Source organism: Leptosomus discolor, chromosome 21 (genome assembly GCF_034619465.1).
Source record: "Leptosomus discolor isolate bLepDis1 chromosome 21, bLepDis1.hap2, whole genome shotgun sequence".
NCBI classification, from domain to species: domain Eukaryota; kingdom Metazoa; phylum Chordata; class Aves; order Leptosomiformes; family Leptosomidae; genus Leptosomus; species Leptosomus discolor.
In genome coordinates, this window is record NC_141411.1 from 5511848 (window position 1) to 5524136 (window position 12289).

The 12289-nt window shown below is 52.2% G+C and overlaps 1 protein-coding gene across 1 annotated transcript; it reads left to right on the forward strand.

Moving 5' to 3' along the window:
* Positions 1–8469: 8469 nt before the first annotated feature.
* Positions 8470–10224, forward strand: LOC104350977 (potassium voltage-gated channel subfamily A member 3). The gene has a single exon (XM_009956953.2). The coding sequence runs from the start codon at positions 8470–8472 to the stop codon at positions 10222–10224; it is 1755 nt and encodes a 584-aa protein (XP_009955255.2).
* The last annotated feature ends 2065 nt before the right edge of the window (positions 10225–12289 follow it).

Below are 12289 nucleotides of genomic sequence, written 5' to 3' on the forward strand. Positions count from 1 at the left end.
AAAAAGCCAAAAAAAAGCCAGGCTTCAGGAAGCCCCCATCCTCCAACGAAATTTGTTATATTGTCAGTTTGGGCTTAGGGACATGGAAAAGAGGAACGAGGCTTTTACTTTTGCTTTGGAGGTTGCGTAAGAAAAGTCTCGGGAGGGTATTATCCTGCGTTAATTGTTAGCAGCTCTCATTTGTTATGACTAGCTCTTGCCAAAAAGGACGCTGGTCAGCAAAAAGGAGCCTGGGTCCTGTGGCACCCATGGGTGATCTCCTGGCAGGACTGTGGCACCCATCGCCCAGCCTCCCTTGGTCCCAATGAGGGGGCTTAAGAAGACAAAAAAGTGACTCATCTGCTACCCCTCACCCCATTTTCGGTGCATTCCTCCTTGCAATACGAGGGGATTTCTGAGCGGGTTTTAGGGTTTCTCAGAAACAGGCTGTGCGAGAAGGGGGATCCCGGAGAAGAAGTGCTGTAGCTAAAAAGCAGGAAATCTGCTTAAAAATTAATGACAGGGTTGAGCCGCAGAGCTCAGGTCTTTGAGCTCTCCTGCAGACTCCCCGTGATGCCGCACAAATTCCTTTGCTCCAAATTTTTGCTGATTTGGGTTTCCCAGCTATAAATGAAGCCTTTGCCTAATGACTGGGAAGCGTTAAGGAGCTCCAGCTTTACCTGGAGGCTTTGCAGATCTACCAGCATCCAGATGTTACAGCCAAATGCAAACAAACTCATTGCCTGTGTTTGAAAACCGTGAGCCCTGTGCAAATGCATCTTCCCTGCAGAAAATAACCCCCATGTAATAACGTTAGAGCTGAGGGAGGGCTTTTTATAACAAACCAGATCCCAGTGCTGGTGATGGAGGGTTAAATCAGCGTGAAGACAGGGAGGACAGACAGAAGGGCCCTCAGGCAGAAGAGGTTTTCCCCTGGATTGCCGGCTAGAAAGTGAATGATGGCAATATTAGCACTTAATGCAGGGTTGGTGGGTTTTTTTGTTTCAAAGCACTGTACAAACATTAACTAATTCACTTAAGCCAGGAAGCCAGGGCTGCAGTAATGTGTTTTACCTGGTGACCTGTGCAAGTTTTAATTTTCTATTTAGCCATTTCCTTTGAGACCGAAAGCCTGAGGACCGTGTTCCTGGGGATCCAGCTGGCTGGAGCATCCTTGTCTTTGTAACATGGCTCTCTAATTGCAGCTGGGCAGTCACCTCGTTTCTTTCCATGACTTTATTAAACTCTAATGGAATTTTGATGTCTTCGGAATGATTATACGATGGCGAGTTTGCTCCTGTGTTTGTTAGAAAGTGAAACGCAATGAGCTACGAAAGGGTTTTTCTGTCCTCTCTCGGCTCTCCCCTACCTGTCGTGTTCCCCATTTTAACCACCAGCAGTTTCGTCTCCGTCAAAATCTTGTGTGATTTCGGTGGAAACCAGAGAGCTTCTTCACTTTGGTTGTTTTGGGTTTGCATAGTCGCACGGGGGCTGTGGGTACCCAGAGCTGGGTCAGGCTCCCCGAGTCCCACTGTCCCTTTGGGGCCTGAGATGCTCTGGGGGACAAGCCTGGTTCTCCAAGAGCTGCCTTGTCACCAAGCTGAATGGGCTGATGCTTTCATTAAGCTGCGTTCCTCATGCTAGCTCCTTACTGACACCAGATTTGCTAAATGATGGCTCTTCCCCAACGATGCCAAAGACGTGTAGTTGATGGAAGTCGTGTCCCACTTGAATATAACGTGTTGGCAGTGCCTCATCCCTTCTTATTTGCTCCAGGGCGGTGTCGATCAAGCTCCTCTAAGCTCAGATTTCATCTCTCTCCTCTCTAACATGATGTTCACTGAACTAGCAAATGAAAAGTCGCAGAAAAATTGGGAGGATTGGGGAAAGGCGGAGAAATCCAAGAGACAAAACACAGTTTGAAAGTCCTTGCCTGCTTTCCAGGCAGCACAGCGGCTGTCACGGGGATCCTGCGCTTGGGTGAGACAGCTCAGTGCCCTTGATAAATCTCCTCCGTGCCCAGCTCCCACTGATCTAATTGCTGGGAGGCCACAGCGCCCGGTGCCAGGGCAGAGGAGGGTTGAGTCAGGCTCCATCCCAGCTACCCAACACAGGAAAAATCACTTCATTTCTGTGATGCAATTTATTTTTCTGAATATAACTGGCTAAAGAGTGGGAAAAAGGTGAAGACTACATGCTTTAAAAATAAACAGTTGAGCCTGTACAAGGGATGCTTTGTGGCACAGCGATGACTTAGAGATTTGTCAGATTTTCAAGGAAAATCATGCTACTTAAAACCAGAGTTGTTTGTGCAGCCAAAGGGGGTTAGGCACCGATTCACCTGGAGTATCTTGAGCATCCTCTGAAAATTCAACTTCAAATACTATCGTGAAGAGGCCGATCCCGTATTTTAGGGCAAACTGCTTCGACCGCATTCATTTAGAGGGAGAGCGGTTGCTGGGTTTGGTTGGAGGGGCTGACATCAAGAGTTTCCGCTGCCGTGGGATGGCATTGCCGTTCGCTCGGCTTAAGGAGGCTGCGAAGGCCGCGCCTCGCCTCGTGCCGCCTCGCTGGGTGACTGTCACCAACCCCAGCCAGAAGTGACATCCGTGGAATTAATTATTCAGGGGACGAACAGTCACCCCTCGCCCACACGATGCTTTTTGCTGCCAGAAATCGGGGCTTTCACGTCTTTACGCCAAGGCTGCGTCTGACTCGGTGCTGATGCTCTGCTGGCATCGCCTCCAGGCCCCGAGGAGTCCCCTGGCTTTCCTCCTCCCTGTCACTGAAACACGGGTCGTCTTCCACTCCTGCGGACATTTTTACCTTCGTAATGAAAACAGGGTAACGTTGCCCTGTTGTCTCCCTGGATTTGTGGTTAAATTGCTTTGTCAGTGTAATCTTAGATCGTCACGAGCAAATAAAGGCGTGCAACAGGAGCTGCGTAAGGAGTCGCTGGGTATCGTTTCGCTGTCATTGCGAAGGCCTTGGAACATGATCCCCACTATGGTGGAATTTGCATTAACATTGTTTGGCCACCATGATTCCCACCCAGTTAATCACATTTTTAGAATATTAAAATAGCTTTAACTATATCCTGAGTTGTAACTTTTAGATCCCCAAAGGTTGGATGGGATGTGGCTCCGGCAGCTCTGTGAAAGCCAACGGAGTCACCGAGTAAAATAACGGAGTGATGCAGAGTAACTTGGCTGATCTTTTCTAGCCACCAAATCTTGTTCTTTGCTGACCAAGTAATACTCTGGCTAAATCCACAGCATTGTGGAAAAAAATATGAAAAATGCTTCCTGTCCACACTCAGTTATTTTGGGTTAGCGGTTCAATTTTCACTTCCCCCCATCTATTAACAGTAATGACTGTTCTCTAATGAAGTGCTGCCTTCGGTAGCTGGACTGCAGCAGTCGGAGAGGATCCCAGGGTGTTTGGGGTCCTGTTGTGCCTGGTGCTAAATGCCCTGTTAAAGAGAGGCATCGGTTATCCCTACGGAGCTCGCAGCGATGCTCTTCACCTGTGCTGAGGGCTAAGCAAACCACGGTATTCAGACAGCATTGAATTTTTCTCCCTCTTCCAGATTTCAGCATCTTTCTCATTTTCTGCAACCATGAGCGCAGCGAAAAGCTTCTGGTGTAGGATTTAAATAGACTCTAGGTGGGAGGCGAGAAATATTCTCTTAATGTACAGATGAGAAACTGAGGCACGGAGAGATTGAAGGATTCACTCCACGACTGAGTTATACCCGAAGTCTGACTAAGATGGGGACAGGAATAGGAACTGTGTGCTCCAGAGTTAGAGCGCTAAATTCGTCCCGGGAAATCAAGATTCAGTTCCAACCCCTCCTGCTGCCTCCCTCGGTGGCATCGGCGGAGAATTCGTCTTACCCCAGCTGTGACCCCAGAGGGGTAGCCCTCATCGGATGCTGTTGTGGCTTGATGAAGAGATGAGATGCGATGCTTGATTTCTGGGAATAGGGTCAGTGACCCCATCTCGGTCACGGCTCTCCGGGAAGGGGGTGAGCCTCCGGGACTGCGGGGATGCTCCCACCTCCTGTCTCCACAAGGGAGAAGGTTTGGATGGCAGGACTGGTCAGTCTGGAGCTGGAGGACTCGTAGTTCAACTTATCCCCCAATTGCCAAGCAAAGAATCATAATTAAATCAGGGATAATCTGGTGGGGAAGAACCAGTTGAAGGTTACAGGGAGGGCAAGCAGCTGAACCTGGCTGAAACAAGCTAAGCAGAGCAGGGTTAGAGCACCCTTTCATCTGTTTTAGCTGTATAATGTGTGTTTTAGCTGTATAATGTATGTTTTAGCTGTATAATGTATGTTTTAGCTGTATAATGTGTGTTTTAGCTGTATAATGTGTGTTTTAGCTGTATAATGTATGTTTTAGCTGTATAATGTGTGTTTTAGCTGTATAATATATGCTTTAGCTGTATGATGTATGGGTTGCTCCAAACTAATCTTGAAAAGTTGGGTTGACGCTGAACTACCTGTCTGATGCCAACGGTCCTCTGCAGTCCTGTCTGCAAAGGTTTCAGGCAGTGATTCGTGTGACCTGAGCGACAACCTCGAGGCTTTATCTGTAATGTTTGTCCCCGTTGTGAGCAGCAGAGGTAGAGCTCACGTTTCCCAGATGACATGAGGAACCTCGCCAGTGAGTTAGCGCTGCGCTGCCTCGATGTAGCAGTTGGGGCTTTGCACGTTCCCCGCTGTGGGAGGGGAGACAATACATTTCCAGTGCATTAAGGTATTATTGTAACAGCGTTTGCGCTGAAAGGTTTCTGATCCTCCAAAATAAAGAGTAGCAGATTTGTCCCAGATTTATCAATGGAGGCAGGGTTCCCATTCAAACACAAGGGAGGGGAGAGCGGGTGAGATCCCCCTCGCTGCAGCAGCCCGGCTGGATGCCGTACCACTCTGCCCAGCTGCCTGCTGGTAACGGGGGACAACCCCAAAAGGCTGCTTGAGAGGTGATGGGGCTCAGCAAGAACGAGGAAAGATTTCAAGGTGGAAGCAGGGTGCTGAGGCAGCCCCATGCCTGGGAAGAGCCGAGGGTCAGGGTGAAGGTCCTGAGGTGTTTTGTGCAGCCCGTGTCCCCCTGAGGAGGGGTGCTGGGGATGTTCCCCTTGTGGCCTGGGTCTGGCTGCAGGAAGAGGGAAGCTGTGTGTCCCCTCTGCTTGGAAATCCCCCCTGAGAAGGGCATTGAAGGGGGGAAAGAGTGATGCTTGCTCTGCTTCTTTGTAGAAACTGCATCTGAAGTTATAGGGCAGCCTGTAGATCAGGGGGATTTCTTAAATGGCCATTAGGAATAAAATTAAATTTCTTGAGACCAGACGCAGCAGAAGAACAGAATGAAAAAGCAGAGAGAATCTTGCAGAGGGAGGACTGGGACATCTTGCATTAGACGGAAAAGCCACAGCCTTGAGGAGCAGGTTTGATGCTGCACCTCGCACAGCAAGTTTCCAGCTTGCAGGAAAGTGCTGTCTGGGTTGGACATGGCAGAGATGTCCCTTCCCCCGGGCTTTTATTCCCCTGCCTCTGCCCTTGTGCTCAAACCTCCTGGTATTGGGACGTGGCCTAGGCCACCTCTGTTGCTGCTTGACAAATTTTGGGCTTGGTGCAGTGCCTGTGTGCAAACCCCTCTGGGGAGCACGTGTGGGGCTGGTGGTGGCTGATGCCAAGCAGGAGGTGATACTGTTGCTGTATCCCTGATGCTGAACCAAACCTTGGCTGGGGACCTGCTGAGAAGGAAGGAGCTGAGGAGACTTAGCCAGGGAGGAGGTGATTTGCCCCTCCGGCTGCTCTCTGCCTGCAGCGATGCTGCTCGCCTGGCACAGCTTAATTGGTTTTGATAGGATTACGGGGAAGCAGTGGAGGAGTAAACAGGGCCAGGAGGCCACATGGTGCCTCTGGCTGCTGGGCTGTAGCCCCCGGAGAAATCCTTTGAGCCAGTGCGGTGCTGGACCAAAGCTGCCCAGAGCTCAAGGGTTAATGTCTGCTGCTGTGTTGCTGCTCATGTGGGGTGACGGCTTAATCCTCCTCCTGGTTTTAAGGGAAGGGTTTTTCCTAGGAGCATCCCAAAGGTCTGTGGCTCTCTCAATAATTTCCAAAGAGTTTGCCTCTGACTGAGATCCAGAGTAAACTGTTGGAATTATGGAAGTTACGCCTTGTTGCCTCAAGCCTTTTGTCGTCAATAAGTGTTTATGGTTTAAAGCAGCCTTGCTTGTTTGCCTTAGACCAGATGACAGGGATTTATGGGCAGAAATCCTAGCAGAGGAAAGAGATGAGCCAGACAAGTTTTTAACTGCTGCACACACGTATGTAGTGAGGAGGTGATGGTTGTTTCATGATCATGAGACCTCAAACTTGGATGTGAACTGTTGTTCCCAGGAATTTTTCTCAACCTACAAGCAACTTGGGCAGCTCAAGGGTTAACGATGCTCCAGGGCTTTCCTTTCTGCTTTATCAGGGCTTTGGGGTGGCTGGGAGGTGCTGTGTGTTGGAAAGGAGGAGTGGATGATCTTGCTGGGAGTGTGTTGCTGATTAGCACTGTTAATTACTGGAGGAATGACGGGGGAGCAAGACTGGGGACCCCTTGCCCCAACTCCCTCATCCCAGGAGGGATCATCCCAGCCTCATGCAAAATGGGACGCAAAAGTGGGGCTTAAAGCCAAGGATGGAGGTGGCAACAAGGGGCACGTGTCCAAGTCTGGGGCAAGGTGACGTGGCCTGGAGACAAGTGTCCTTGCGTGTGATCCCATGTCTTCCGATGGCCACACCAAGCTGCTGCCTTATAGCTGATGTGAAAAACCCAGCGTTGGCCATGCCAGCACCGGGCGGTTGGTGGAGATGGAGGCAGAGTGGGCAGCTCACCTAAAGGCTGTGTTGAGTTAGATCCCACAGCCAGGTCCTCCTTTTCATCCACAGGACCTCGCTGAAGCTCATTCCCCCAGGAAACCCCCCTGATTTCTAGCGGCAGAGGGTTTTTTCCCCTCTGTCAGCAAAGAGGAAGGTGGGCTCGGCTCACTCAGACCTTGTCTGTGCAGTTAATCTGCCATTTGCAGCCCGGAGTCAGCTCTTACACCAGGATTTGTTGTTGTTTTCCCCGCCTAGGTTTGTGTATTTTGTACAGCTTGTTTCTAATTTAAAGTATAAATAAGTTTGATCTTTTCGTCTGTTTTTCTCCCTACCTTCTGGAGGCTGTGCTGGTTAAAAATAACCATGGTGATGAGCTGAAGCGGGGCTGGTGGAGAGGTTTCAAACTCCATCATGGCAGGACCACCCGGCCGGCGTGGGAACGGCAACGTGGTCGCCCTTCTCGCCTCTCCCCGACCCTCGTGGTCGGGCACTTTCCCAAGCTGGGAACTCCCTGAATTGCCTAAACCCCACTTGGCACGTGGCTGGGGAGTAAAGCGCTTCTGCTGTCAGGGGTGGGGGGGTGGGAAAATGGGGACCCGTTGCAGGGGCACAGCTGGGTGCAGGGATCAGAGGTTGTCCCTGGTGCACATCTCCTGGGGACGGAGCATTTTCCAGTGCTGGGCTCCTGCAGAGGAGGCTTTTGCCTTAAAAAAAAAAATAATCATTTGACCAAAATTGAACTCTTCGCAGAAGACGATCACTTGAAGGCAGAAAGAAAAAAGGTTCGAAGCCTTTTGGCTTTCTTGCAGGAAAGTCTGAAATGCAAATGTGGGTTCAGACTGAAGCTGCTTTGGTCGAGGGCTGGCTCAGCTTCACTTCGCTGTTCATTGTGCTGGGGGGGCTGCACGCGCACACACACATGCGTGTGCAAACACACACACACAGGCGCGCGCGCTCTCTCTCTTATACAGAATAATAAAAAAAAAAATCCCCAGCACTCGCCGAAACGCTGATTCAAAACAACTGTTGGCGGCTCCGGCCGCCGCTGTCTGCTTTCCATTCCCCACAGCCCCGCCGCGGCTTGAAACGGTGGCTTGAAACAAACGGGCAACCCCCCCAAAATTAGTAATAAAAATTACATTTCACCTTCCTGGGGGAAGGGCAGCAAAACTCTTTCTAAGCAGCGGTTCTTGCCACGGAAAAAAAAACTCTCCCTTTTTGCAACCCACTGAGCATCAAAGGATGCTCCCCGGGAGGGGACTGAAGCCCCTCGGCGTGGTGCTGGGTGGGGGGTACGGATCGGGCCCCCCTCCCTGGGCAGGGGCAGGGGAGAGGATGTCCGCAGCTTGCTGGGGGCTGCGGGGCAGGGCCGGGGGTGCTGGTGGGTGTCTCCGGGAGCGGTGACTGAGCGAGGCGGTGCCAGGGCTGGGGGCGGATTTTTTGAGAAGAGCCTCAGCTCTTCAGAGCAGCGGCAGCCGCTGGAGGAGTTGGGCGGCTGTTTCTCCCTCTCCGCCCGGAGGAGGAGGAGGAGGAAGAAGAGCCTTCGGCTGCCGCCCCTCCGATCCTCCCCGTCCCCCCCCCCTCCCCACCCCCTTCCCCTTCCGTCCCACACCTTTATGGACGAGCGCCGGAGCTTGCTCTACTCTCCGGCTGCCTCCTCTGCCAGCCGGCATCCGCGGGGTGGCTCGACCAGCAGCCACCACAACCTGGGCTACACCGAGCAGCTGCCCCCCGCCACCCCCCAGCCGGTCCCCGAGCAAGAGGAGGAAGAGGGTGAAGAAGGGGAGGAAGGCAGCATGACCGTGGTGGGGGGCGGCGGCGGAGACCCTTTGCTGGAAGAACCGCAGCATCCTCATCCTTCGCTCGGGGGGGACCGCTACGATCACCCCCCGACTCCGGCCGCCGTCCCCGCCGGCCAGCCCGCGGGCGGTGGGGAGCACGAGTGCTGCGAGCGGGTGGTGATCAACATCTCGGGGTTGCGGTTTGAGACCCAGCTGAAGACGCTGGCACAGTTCCCCGAGACGCTGCTGGGGGACCCACGGAAGAGGATGCGCTACTTCGACCCCCTCCGCAACGAGTATTTCTTCGACCGTAACCGGCCCAGCTTCGACGCCATCCTCTACTACTACCAGTCGGGTGGGCGCATCCGGCGACCCGTCAACGTCCCCATCGATATCTTCTCCGAGGAGATCCGCTTCTACCAGCTAGGGGAGGAGGCCATGGAGAAGTTTCGGGAGGATGAGGGTTTCATTCGGGAGGAGCAGCGGCCGCTTCCCGACAAGGAGTTTCAGCGCCAAGTGTGGCTCCTCTTTGAGTACCCTGAGAGCTCTGGGCCGGCCCGAGGCATTGCCATCGTCTCTGTCCTGGTCATCCTTATCTCTATCGTCATCTTCTGCCTGGAGACCCTGCCTGAATTCAGGGATGACCACGACTATGAGGGAACTGGGGGGACCTTTGGGACGGGCGGTGGCCCTCTCCCACCTGATGTCTTCACCAACTCCTCATCCTCGGCTGCTTCCATGGTGTCGTCCTTCACCGACCCTTTCTTTGTGGTGGAGACTTTGTGCATCATTTGGTTCTCCTTTGAGCTGCTGGTCCGCTTCTTTGCCTGCCCCAGCAAGGCCACCTTCTCCAAGAACATCATGAACATCATTGACATTGTGGCCATCATCCCCTACTTCATCACACTGGGCACCGAGCTGGCTGAGAGGCAAGGCAACGGCCAGCAAGCCATGTCCTTAGCCATCCTCAGAGTCATCCGGCTGGTCAGGGTCTTCCGTATCTTCAAGCTCTCCCGGCACTCCAAGGGGCTGCAGATCCTGGGGCAGACCCTCAAGGCCAGCATGCGGGAGCTGGGCTTGCTCATCTTCTTCCTCTTCATCGGCGTCATCCTCTTCTCCAGCGCCGTGTACTTCGCAGAAGCCGATGACCCTAGTTCAGGTTTCAGTAGCATCCCTGATGCCTTCTGGTGGGCGGTGGTGACCATGACCACAGTGGGCTACGGGGACATGCACCCCATCACCATTGGGGGCAAGATTGTGGGGTCTCTCTGTGCCATCGCAGGGGTGCTAACCATCGCTCTCCCCGTGCCTGTGATAGTCTCCAATTTCAACTATTTCTACCACCGGGAGACAGAAGGTGAGGAGCAAGCCCAGTACATGCACGTCGGGAGCTGCCAGCACCTCTCGTCCAGCGAGGAGATGAGGAAGGCTCGCAGCAATTCTACCCTCAGCAAGTCTGAGTACATGGTGATCGAGGAAGGGGGGATCAACCACAGTGCATTCAAACAGGCTGCCTTTAAGACGGGCAACTGCACAACCACAAACAATCCCAACTGTGTGAACATCAAAAAGATCTTTACGGATGTTTAAAAAAAAAAACCAACAACAAAACCAAACAAACAGCAACAAAATCTGAGGATGCGGTAAAAACATAATAATAACAATAATAATGCAAAGTGACTGTGTACTCGGTGTTGTGTGGAACATGCACCATCGTCGGTCTGTGTGTGCCCTCGTTTTTATACGTTTATTTTTTTAGATCCTTCCTTTCTAAAGATCAAAAAAAAAAAAAAGGATTTAAAATTCTGCTAAGAAGACTACGGCTAAAGGGTAAAGAGGAGGAAGATGAAGACAAAACACACTCACCGCCGAAACAGGTGTTTGTTCTGCAACGTGTTGCAGGGCTGCTTTTGTTTTCTTGTTTTGGGGGACCTCTCGCTTTGCTCCTGAATTTCCCTCCCCCCTTCCCTAAAGGCAGCGTGTCGCTGATTTCCCTTCCATCACATAAGCTCACTTGTTGGATTAACAACCCTGGATTGGGTGGGGAGACGAGGAAAACATGTTGCAGAGCGTACTGGAAGGGGGTTGGGAGGAAACAGGCATTTAATTTTGCAGAGAGTCTCTGTTACCACACTGTTAAATGACGCTTAATATTGAAATGTGGTGTGCCATTACGGGCACATCACAGATTCCCTTTTCTCCCCCGTTAAGATCATTTGTGAAATTCTAATCTGGTCAGAGACTGAGTGCAATCAATGCTGATTTGAATAGAAAAAAAAAAAAAAAGAAGCCCTCGTTTTCTGTTCTTAATTCCCTTCCCCTGTAACCCTACGGCATTATTTCATCCAACGTCAAATTTGTGGCCGTGCAGTGGGTCTGTGTGCGGGGAGGAGGGAGGCGAAAGGCAAAATGGAACAGTTTCAGGAGCCGACGGTGCACGGGGAGCGATGCCGGCGTGGACGGGGGGATGCAGGATCCGTGCCGGGCTCCTCGCCGTGGCTGTGCAGCCTCAAACCCACCCAGCTGGAGACAAAGGGATATTTCTTCCTTTTTTTTTTTTTTTTTTTTTTTTTTTTGCAATGCCTTTGGAGAGACGCAGCCGCTTATCGCCAGAAGATTAAAGTGGCGAACACGCCTTCCAGCGGAAGTCACTAATTCGGACCGAGTGATGCAGTTGCCATAGCGACCCTGGTTTCCTGGGAAACCCCCAAAGGTTGTCATGGCATCCCTTCTCCCATCCCCTTTGGTCCTCGCTCTTCCCGCAAAAAAAACCTTTCCAGATGGTTCCAGCCCTGCCATCCTGCAGGACACCGCGGCTCTGCCCCGCTATGTGACCCCGGCCTGGCACCCCCTTCCCGGGCCACGTCCCCGCCACCGCCGCCGCTCCCCCTGTGCCGAACAAAGCGCCCGTAGGCAATAAGCACCCCACAAAGCCCCCTCTCCCTCGCAGAGGAGCTCACACCTTGGCGGTGAAATCAGGGGATGGAGTCTCATCCTGCAAACACGAGCGCCGAGAACGACCCCGCGCTCCCCCCTGCGCCCCACGAAACCCGGCCGGTTCCCCAAACCCAGCGCGAAAGGGCACTGAGCAGCCGTCGGGAAAGCTCGGCTGAGAAACCTTGGCAGCTTTTTGAAACAAGGGGGACAGATCTATAAAGAGCAGGATTGAAAAGTAACCAAAACCCCGCCGGGGAAAAGACACCGGCTTCGTCTTTATGTGTGCACCAGGGGCCTCAGGACATCTGATGGGATCAGGTGAGCTTTGCACGGGGTAGAGTTTAATAGCATCGTAAAGTAACGTTGCTTTTTTGGGACAAACCTTGTGTTTTCCACTGCTTAGTTTTATTTTTCAGCTTACCCTGCTGCTCTTGGGCATTTTTGTGCACTTCAGGTAAAGTGGGGTAACGTCCTATAGCTCCTCTGATCGTATTTGCTTTTCACTGCACTTTTTGCATAGGAGGAAAGCCCTGCTGTGTTTTTTTTGGCAGCTGGATTTCTTCAATTCTGTGCTAAAAAGGTTATTTGCAGCCGTTTAGTACTTTGGTCCGACCCCTGCCATCGCAGCAGGCTGAAGGCAGGGCCTGGCTGCTCGGCCTCGAGCGCCTTGGCTCCAGCTCTGCTCTCTTTTCCTGGGTTTGGGGTTAAATAAAACCAG

Excerpts from the sequence above, each read along its gene's own strand:
- LOC104350977 (XM_009956953.2), top strand. The coding sequence starts at position 8,470 with ATGGACGAGCGCCGGAGCTTGCTCTACTCTCCGGCTGCCTCCTCTGCC.